Source organism: Podarcis liolepis (genome assembly GCF_965112155.1).
Source record: "Podarcis liolepis genome assembly, chromosome: 4".
Lineage (NCBI taxonomy): Eukaryota > Metazoa > Chordata > Lepidosauria > Squamata > Lacertidae > Podarcis > Podarcis liolepis.
In genome coordinates, this window is record NC_139558.1 from 22,773,489 (window position 1) to 22,783,613 (window position 10,125).

The window sequence follows — 10,125 nt, forward strand, 5'->3', positions numbered from 1 at the left end:
CGTCCCGAGTTTGATCAAAGCCCATGACACCTTCGGTAAAGGCTGTTCTCCAACTGGAGCGCTCACAGGCCAGTGTTTCCCCGTTGTTGGTGTTTATACTACTTTTAGATTTGTCTTGAGAGAGTCTTTAAACCTCTTTTGTTGACCACCAGCATGATGCTTTCCATTTTGAAGTTCGGAATAAAGCAGTTGCTTTGGAAGATGCTAATCAGGCATCTGCATAACATGACCAGTCCAACAAAGTTGATGTTGAAGAATCATTGCTTTGACACTGGTGATCTTTGCTTCTTCCAGTACACTGGCATTAGTTTGCATGTCTTCCCAAGTGATGCGTAAAAATTTCCAGAAATATCATTGACAGAATATTTTGAGGAGTTGGAGGTGGTTTTTATAAGTGGTATCCACAGTGCACACACTGAACTGAATACACATTAATAGCAAGCAATTACTCTACCGTGATCATTCTCTTCTCTCTCCATTTATTCTCTCTTCCCAAACACTATATATTGTGAGAATACATGTATATTCAGGACATGTCCCTGACAGCTGCTTAAGATCCTCCCTCTGTGAGAAGGTATCCAGATAGGGAGAGACCAACAGCCTTCATGAGAGAAGCAGCAATATCTTGACTTGAAATCTCTAGAAGGGGAAAGAGTTAGTTGCTTAACATTACCAGGGCACATGAAACCCAAGGCCTAGCTAAGTCTGCCCTTATAGCAAATAAGCTACCAAGCCAGTGAAAAAAAACTTTAACAATTTTTAAAAATGCCACCAGGTGGCATTGTGGATAAAGTTCTACTTCTTTATCTCCTGGAAAACCGAAACTGAAAAACATGGCTATTTCTCAAGAGCTGCTTCTAAAAATGTCATCAAAACCTGGCTTAAATAATAACGTAAGTGCACATATTTTTGTAAGTTTACATGTGGTAGAATATGTAATGTGTAAATAGTATGGCTGGGGATTCAAGTCTGGAATGTGATTTGACTGTCTTCTCAACTTGTTCGCTTGTTTTCTTTTCAGAAGAGCCGACAGAACTTTTATTGTATCTGCTGTCCTCACTCCCGACCAAGCTATTTATAATGTATTTGTGCATTGTTGTTCTGGAAACACAGCTGATGTATTCTAAAATCCATATGAGGGCAATTATTTTATTAAGTCAACAAAAATGTCACAGAATAGATGGCAGGCTTTAGAGTTCTCCAGAACTCTTAATCAGGCTAGACAGTAATAAACTTGAGTCAAAAAATGGAACGTGGGAGAGAGGAGAGGCAGCCATCATTCAAAACACATCTAGCATGAACAATTATCTTTCCATTTTCTTGTTGCATGGCAGCGTTTCTTCTGGTACTCTATAAATTCATTTTGGCTTAATTAAACATTAAGAATTGTGGTTCGAGTACCATTTGAGTCACAAAGAGATACTTTTTAGGGTGGGGCTGCCTCTGTGCTGCTCTCACTTCCCCAAAAGTCTTCTTCTGTTTGGAAAGTTAACCAACAGAGAGGATAGAAGCAATAGCTGGCACAGCTGGATAACCAAAACCGGCTAGGAAAGGATGTGGTTAGTTGAGATCAATTTTACATATACATTTTAATTTTATTTATTATTTAACAAGATGCATATGCAGCTTAATCAACAAAATCTCCAAGCTGTTTACAGAAAACAATATAGAATCTTCATTTTAAAATGCCCATCAAATCAAACATTAAAAACAAGTACAGTGGTACCTTGGTTCTCAAACGCCTTGGTACTCAAATGACTTGGAACCCATACACTGCAAACCTGGAAGTAAGTGTTCCGGTTTGTGAACCTTTTTTGGAAGCCGAACATGCTCCGTTTTAAGTGTTATGCTTTCGATTTGAGTTTTACGCTGAGGTCTGTCTGTTTTTGCTATTTATTTTGCATTTTTGTTTTTGCAGCTCTTTTTGTTTTGTTTTTGTGACTGTGTGGAACCCAGTTCAGCTACTGATTGTTTGTGTGAATGCAGTACATTGTTTATTGCTATCATTTTATGGATCAATGGTCTCGTTAGTAAAATTCATGTTAAATTGCTGTTTAAGGCGTTGTTTTTATTATTTTTTTAAAATCATATTTATTAAAGTTTCCAGAAATATAGAAATACAAAGAAAAAAGAAAAAGAAGAAAAGATACTTAAAACCTTACTTTCATTGCCTACTTTCTGGGACTCCCCCCCTCCCCCTCCCAACTGTATTCCCCTTTCATTAATTTGGTTCTACAAGCTCTCACTCCCAGTTTGAAACTTAATTTGTTTAACCCACTATCCAAATTGATTTGTACAAATCTTACCTCCGTCCCACATTATTAACAAGAAAAGAAAAAAGATTTTCCCCAAGATCCACCCCGGTTCCTTCCACGAATTCCCTTTTTTAAACACGTCCAATCAAAATAAAATGACATACGTAAGTTATATAAAGAAATAGAAAATAAAAGATATAAAAAGATTCAAAAGATGGTTACACAGCCTTTGGATTCCAAATCTCCCCCCCCCCTTCCCCGGTTTGAATTCCCCATGTCCATCAGTCTATATGTTATCAGCCTGGAGGTCTCAAGTCATGGCCAGATTTCTCCCCAATTCCATCTTGCCGGTTTTCTTCTAATTTATTAATTTTAATAATATTTAACTTCAAACGTCCAATCTAACAGAGGCCTTTAATTTCCTTGATCTTTACCACTCCTCCCATTGTTCTTTCCGTGTCGTAGTCAGTCCTTTGTTCTTCTTATTCCTCACTTTCTCAGGTTTCTTGTCCTGTTCAGCTGCTAAAATGTTCTAATTCAGAAATCTGGTATCTCTACAGAGGTTTGTTGTTCAGGAACAAAAACTTACGTCCAGTCCCTTCCTTTCTTCAATAGAAAATTCTATTGTCTCCTTTAATGTAAACACCTCTGTAGACAAAATACTATTTCAGTTTTGCAGCTTTCCCAGAAGATAACAAGTCCTGTCGAATCCCGGAGTATTTTTCCACTTACGACCGTTCTTGTAATGTCCCGAAACCCCTCTAGGGGGATTATAATAACTTTGTATCCTCTAATCCAAAAGTCAAATTGTTGTTCCTTATTTTCCGACAGTTTATATACATATTGTAGCAAATTGTAACAAAATTAACCAGCAAAGTCCTCATAACAAAGTCCTCTTTATATTCTCCAGCTTTGACAGCTACTTTGACAGCTGTCAAAGTCTCTGTCTCTCTTCACCAGGCTCTCTCACGCATCGCCCCGGTTCCCTGGGGGGGTTGCATTTTCCTTCTCACCCTCCACTCTTCTCCTCCAGCACAGTTCTTATAATTTCCCATCGTGGAATTAATGATTTTTATCAAAAGTATACTTCTCTTTCGACCTTGGTTACCCAGTCCTTGTTTTGGAATGTTTACAATAGGGGGGGATTGACTTCCTTTTTAGATCACCCCCGCTCGTGCCAAATCCGAAAAAAATTCCTTTTTTTCCTCCTTTTGAACCTGGTTTCCCAATTACTCACGGGTTGTTGTTAATAGTCCGAATTTCCAATGGAAGAAGTCAGCGCTCTCCGTCGAATGGCATGCGGCTGCGCTCGGCAGGGAAAGCAGAGGACTCAAAGCACCACGCCGCTCCCCGGCACCCGATCCGAAGCCTTTAAAAAGGCTCCTTCACGAGTCGGGAGGGCGCTAATGGTGCCAGCCGAGTCACCCATGTCCACGGGCTCCGTGCCCGTGGTTTTTAAGGGTCCACGCGTCGCCGGCGCGGTAGGACCCATCCCCTGCCGAGCAGACTCCCTCCGGAGCTCGGGGGGAGTCCGCCATTCGGCGATGGCGCCAACCCGGAAGTCCTAAGGCGTTGTTTTTAAAAGTCTGGAATGGATTAATCCATTTTGCATGGATTAGTGCGCCTTGGTTTTGGAATGCTTTGGTTTTGGAATGGACTTCTAGAACGGACTAAGTTTGAGAACCAAGGTACCACTGTAGACATAAAGGTTAGGTAAAGGTAAAGGGACCTCTGACCATTAGGTCCAGTTGTGGACAACTCTGGGGTTGCGGCGCTCATCTCGCTTTATTGGCTGAGGGAACTGGCGTACAGCTTCCGGGTCATGTGGCCAGCATGACTAAGCCACTTCTGTTGAAGCAGAGCAGTGCACAGAAACGCCGTTTACCTTCCCACCGAAGTGGTACCTATTTATCTACTTGCACTTTGACATGCTTTCGAACTGCTAGGTTGGCAGCAGCAGGGACTGAGCAACGGGAGCTCACCCCATCACGGGGATTCAAACTGCGACCTTCTGATTAGCAAGCCCTAGGCTCTGTGGTTTAACCCACAACGCCACCCACCCACGTCCCAGACATAAAGGTTATCAAGATATAAATAAAATTGATCTTTAAGACAAATACACAAAACAAAATTACATGTCCAAGCAGGCTTGCCTAACAAAACATTTTTAGCTGGCATCCAAAACGATACAGTGAAGGCACCTGTCCAGCACTTTATTAGAAAGTACCTCTTACAATGCAGCCGTAATCATGTTTACTCAGTAGTAAGTCACTCTTAGTTCAATGGGACTCTCAGGTTAGAATGGACACTTTGAGTGCAGTCCCAACTCCTGCCACCTACCAGGGGGGATTTGTGGAGCAACAGAAACACAGTCGCATTGACAGCTCTGCCACTCATTGCAGTTATGGTGGAAGGCGGTTGGGTGGGCCAAGTGGACCTCAATTGGAGTCTAATGCAGTCATGCCACAGCTGTGAGACTGGCTCAGCCCTGCCCCTTCCCTGACTTTTGGGGTCCTCCCCTGGCCCCTGTAAATGGGGGTACTGTCAGTTGGCCTCTCAACTACCCATACATTTTGAAGGTCAGTAAGGGATGCGGGTGGCGCTCTGGGTTAAACCACAGAGCATAGGACTTGCCGATCAGAAGGTTGGCGGTTTGAATCCCCGTGACAGGGTGAGCTCCTGTTGTTTGGTCCCAGCTCCTGCCAATCTAGCAGTTCGAAAGCACGTCAAAGTGCAAGTAAATAAATAGGTACCACTCCGGCGGGAAGGTAAACAGTGTTTTCGTGCGCTGCTCTGGTTTGCCAGAAGCGGCTTAGTCATGCTGGCCACATGACTCGGAAGCTGTACGCCGGCTCCCTCGGCCAGTAAAGTGAAATGAGTGCCGCAACCCCAGAGTCGGTCACGACTGGACCTAATGATCAGGGGTCCCTTTACCTTTACCTTTACCAATGAAGAACTAATCCCCCCCTACCCAGCCATGTGTTGAGGGTGGTGCTTGTAGTTCTGATGGACAAAAGCAGCGATCCATTTCTATTTTAAATGCCCTTTTTATCTTTACAGCCTTTTGAAAGTTTCTGGCTTAGAACTGTCAGAGGAAATGCCCTTCTTCCTCAAAAAACTATGTCCGAAAGAAGACTTCCAAGAAGATTTTGACAACACAAAAATACGCAAAACAACATTACTATTGTTTAGTTTCAAAAAGGAAGAAAAGCTGATTTGGGAAATATGGGGCCATGTGTACAATGAACCTCGTGGCAAGCATGCTGAAGTTTTAGTTTTAGATTATATTGAAGACCAAATCGCAGAAAACATAACCAAAGAAAATTATGAACTGAACCTTTTTGTGTCATACACCCCTTGCCATGAATGCAGTGTCAGGATAAAATCTTTTATGGAAAAAAACAGTGGAATATGCATGGAAATAAAAGCTTCGAGGCCATATTATTTTAACAGAGAAGGAGAACAAAAAGGTCTACACCTTCTGAAGAGCTCTGGGGTTTCAATTAAAATGATGAACAAATCTGATTATGAAGAATGCTTTGCTCTATTTGTACACCCATCAGAAAACTTTACGCCATGGTCAGATCTGGATGAACAAAGCAAGAAGAATGCAATTTATCTGGACACACTTTTGAAACAGGTAAAAGGGAGGTGGAGGCATTGCAAAACTTTGACCCAGATCATAAATGATAAAATGATACACAAATTTTGTTGGGTTGTAGAAGGACAGAGGGCCTTCCAAATGCTTGTTCTAAGGGAAATCCACCAAGTCAATTCTAAGAATGATGAAAACCCTTTCTGAACCTTTTGGTTTTGCATTGTCCCCTAATACAGTCCAGTCATACCTTGGTTTTTGAACAGTTTAATTCTTGAAAGTTTTGGCTCCTGAATGCCAAAACCTGGAAGTGACTGTTCCAATTTTCCAACTATTTTCATGCAGCCAATCGGAAGCCACGCTTTGGTTTATGAACGTTCTGGAAGTTGAACAGACTTCCGGAGCAGATTCTGTTTGACTTCTAAGATACGACTGTACAATATTTCCTATAAGTGCAGATCTACCATTTGCTTTGAAACGCAATTGGAAGCTTACTAAGTTTATTATTAGTTTGCCTTAAATTTCAACCAGATTTATATGAAACACACACAAACAGAAAATCTATTTCACTTTGAATGTAAATTATTATGTTATCAGTGTTAAACACTGATAAAGTACCTAAAGTTTTCTAAGAACTGGAGAGTGCCGTTTATTTATAAATTAAATGCAAGCAGTTCATATAAAGTACAGGAAACATTTTGAGAGTGGCACGTTTCCTTGGATACAGTGTTGCTAAAATGCCAAATAAAGTTCCTGGGATTAGAGCTGGGAAGGGATGGTTCAAATTTGCTAGTATTACTTTCTCATTTTTCTAAATCTTATCTCAGTTCCGCATATGTGCATCAGCTTGCTTTTAAAGAATTAAAGTCCACACAATATCCATACATTTCCATGTGTGTTTGTTCTATTTTGCCTAATATAAGCATTTTTTGCAAGCCATTTCCCCTAATATAATGCATTTTTGTACTTTATTTCTACTAATATACTCATTTGTGTGTATTTTCCCCCCACCAATGTATGCATTTTTTTGTTGGAGAATTGCACTGCAGATTTCAATATGTGGGAATGTTGAAGGAAGGAAATCTACATTTAGGTTTGTGTATCAGTTTGGGATGAACAAAGTGAACCAGATTAATTTCTCCCCCACAATCTGTTTTTCATATGCATGAACAAAACCGGCCAACCCTAAACTGCATGCATGTTCAGAATTGCATGGACAAATGTTAACATGAACCAAGTCCTACAACATGGATTTTGCCACAGCAAATTTAATGACAGCTGGAAACAGAGCTACCACAATTACAGAAATAGCTGCTGGCTATTATCATGTTTCAGGAAGTGAGAATTTGATAGATTGGCCTTTAAATGCAAACTGAATAGAATTTCTCTCCCATCCCTAGTCAAGGATGATGGGATTTGTAGTTCAAAACATCTGGAGGGCTTCATGTCAGCTAGCCCTGTGCTACAGTCTTGGCTTATTTATGCTTTTATGTGTATACTGTATCAATCTGTTTAATGTTCAGCAACAAGTCAATGTTATACTGTAAAATTCAGTTGTATGGTAACATACAGAGGAGATTATGGACTCAAAATACAGCATAATAAATGTGTTATAACACAGTGACACCAGATGAAATTGCAACTCAATTATATTTTGAATTGTGAGCTTTACAATGGTTTTTTGCAGAGCATTTAAAGAGTGTTTTTTAAAGCTGTGTAGATCTAGCCTACGCTAGCCATATATCTTCAGGAATGCTTCAACTTAACCAGTGATCTCTTATATAGTCCTCTGCCCCAACTTGTGTTATTGTTTTTTTACCCCAGGAGGAAGAAAATGACAAAATGATTGATTCAGACAGCATTTCAGGTAATGTCAACAGTATATTAAATTTAATAGAAACTCAGTGTGGTGTATCCAGTGGTGTCCTTAGAACCGACAACAGTTCTTAGATCCAGTGATGGCTTTGCTCGGAACAATGGGGAGGGTGAGAATTTTTGCCAGTTTCCCCTCTCTCCCAGACAGCTCCCCCTGACCCTCTTGAGCTCATGTTAGGGGAACATTGGGTGTTGCAGGGAGTTACACTGAGAGAACACTCTACTACAGGCATGGCCAAACTTGGCCCTCCAGTTATTTTGGGACTACAACTCCCATCATTCCTAGCTCACAGGACCAGTGGTCAGGGATGATGGGAATTGTAGTCCCAAAACTTCTGGAGGGCCATGTTTGGCCATTCCTGCTCTACTGGATCAAAGAGCTGTTGGTATGGAGGACACCACTGGACACTGGGGTCTGATGAAACTTAAAGAAGCAAGCCTACAGAACATTATATTTCCCAAAGTTCAAAATGTGATTGTAACATGTTGTTTTAAAAATAATTTTAGCTCGTACAATACAACTTGGTGCCCAAGAAAATTCCAAACCAGATCTTCCTTTGGATGGTCACTGTCAATCACCAGCAATGAAAAGAAATCAGCTATCAGAACCAGAAACTCCTCAGAAATTGAACCGTTCTCCTGGAACAAGAGAAGCGGTCTCAGGAATTAAAAGAAAACTTGATTTCCCAGAAGACTAGAGACATGGATGTAAGATTTCCCTTTCGATATTAGAACCTTTGCGCCTTGTTCTAAGAAAAAAAAGGTATAGGAATCTATGTTGGGCATTGCCATCATTTTCCCGAATGTACCTATAATGGATGCATGACAAAGGGGTTTAGATTTTCTAGTATTACTGGGCTGAGTGTTGTTTGAATGTTGCCACTGGCAACTGCTATCAATGTTTTTTGTTGTTATTTACCATAGTTTTCCGTCTATAGGATGCCCCCATGTATAAGATGCTCCCTATTTTTGGGGACTCCGATTTAAGAAAATGGCGGGAGATAGCACAGAGTAGTTGTTGAGCTTTTTTTGCGGACGATTGCCCAGAGTTATTGAGCTTTTGGGGGGTGGAATTGCCAAAAATCACTCACCCACCGCTGACAATCAAACCCGCTATTGACACAGAGGCAGCCAATCGCTAGCAGCCCTTCACACTGCCACCAATCACCTGCCCTGTCGCCGCAGAAAATCTCCTGCTCGCGGCTGCTACCAGTTGCCCAACCGCCCTCTGCACTACCCATGTATAAGACGAGGGCAAATTTTAAAGCTCTTTTTTTAAAAAAAAACAAAAACTAGTCTTATAGACGGAAAAATACGGTATGTTGTCCGGTTTTAAATTATTATTCTTTATGCACTTATAAGAACAGAAGAGATCTGCTGGATCAGATCAAAGGCCCATCCAAGCCCAGCCTTCTGTTCTCACAGTAGCCAACCAAATGCCTATGGGAAGACCACAAGCAAGACCTAAACGCAACAGCACTTGTGATTCCCAGCAACCGGTATGGTATTTAGAGGTACATGGCATCTATCACTGCAGACAATACATAGCCATTCTTGTGTACTGTGTAGGGAAGAACCTCCTTTTGTCTGCTGAATCTTCCAGAGTCAGCATCATTGGATATCCCCAGGTACTAGTGTTACTGCAGGGGGGACTTCTATCATCTTTCTGCACACTATGCACAATTCTATATGCCTCTAACACGCCCGTCCTCTCCAAATATTATAACCTATTCTCATAGGGGAGGTGCTTCAGCCCTTTAATAATAACTTTGGTTACCCTCTTCTGAACCTTTTCCAGCTCTACAATCCATATATCAAATTTTAAATACATGAATAGAAAGTGATGGTTATACTTTATATTTGGCTTTGATGTAGAAAAAATAGGGGTGGTTGGCTTTTGCTGCCCAACTCCCCAAGTCCCCTAAGGTGCCCAAACATTTTTCAAAGTGGGCCAGATTTGATGAAGTGAGGGCCAACCAAAGTTGTTGAGCTTTTTTTAGGATTTTTTTTTAGGTAAAGGGACCCGTGACCGACTCTGAGGTTGCAGCGCTCATCTCACTTTATTGGCCAAGGGAGCCAGCGTACAGCTTCCGGGTCATGTGGCCAGCATGACAAAGCCGCTTCTGGCAAACCTTCCCGCCGGAGCGGTACCTATTTATCTACTTGCACTTTAATAATAATAATAATAATAAATTTTATTTATATCCCGCCCTCCCCAGCCGAAGCCGGGCTCAGGGCGGCTAACAACAATCAAATAATCAAACAGTAAAATAGTTACACAATCTAAAAATATTTCATTATAAAAATTAATAGTGCTTTGATGTGCTTTCGAACTGCTAGGTGGGCGGAAGCAGGGACCGAGCAACGGAAGCTCACCCCGTCACGGGGATTCGAACCGCC

At 41.3% G+C, this 10,125-nt stretch overlaps 1 protein-coding gene across 2 annotated transcripts; it reads left to right on the plus strand.

The window, feature by feature from the left end:
* The first annotated feature begins 728 nt into the window (after positions 1 to 728).
* Positions 729 to 9,894, plus strand: LOC310706038 (DNA dC->dU-editing enzyme APOBEC-3H-like). 2 transcript variants are annotated; one of them, XM_083501374.1, is made up of 4 exons: positions 729 to 893; positions 5,316 to 5,895; positions 7,675 to 7,717; positions 8,233 to 9,894. In XM_083501374.1, exons 2-4 carry the CDS (start codon positions 5,353 to 5,355, stop codon positions 8,421 to 8,423), a joined length of 777 nt encoding a protein of 258 aa, XP_083357500.1. In that variant the 5' UTR covers positions 729 to 893; positions 5,316 to 5,352; the 3' UTR covers positions 8,424 to 9,894. The 2 variants fall into 2 exon arrangements, with proteins under 2 accessions (XP_083357500.1, XP_083357501.1); XM_083501375.1 differs by lacking the exon at positions 729 to 893 and adding an exon at positions 3,881 to 3,943.
* The last annotated feature ends 231 nt before the right edge of the window (positions 9,895 to 10,125 follow it).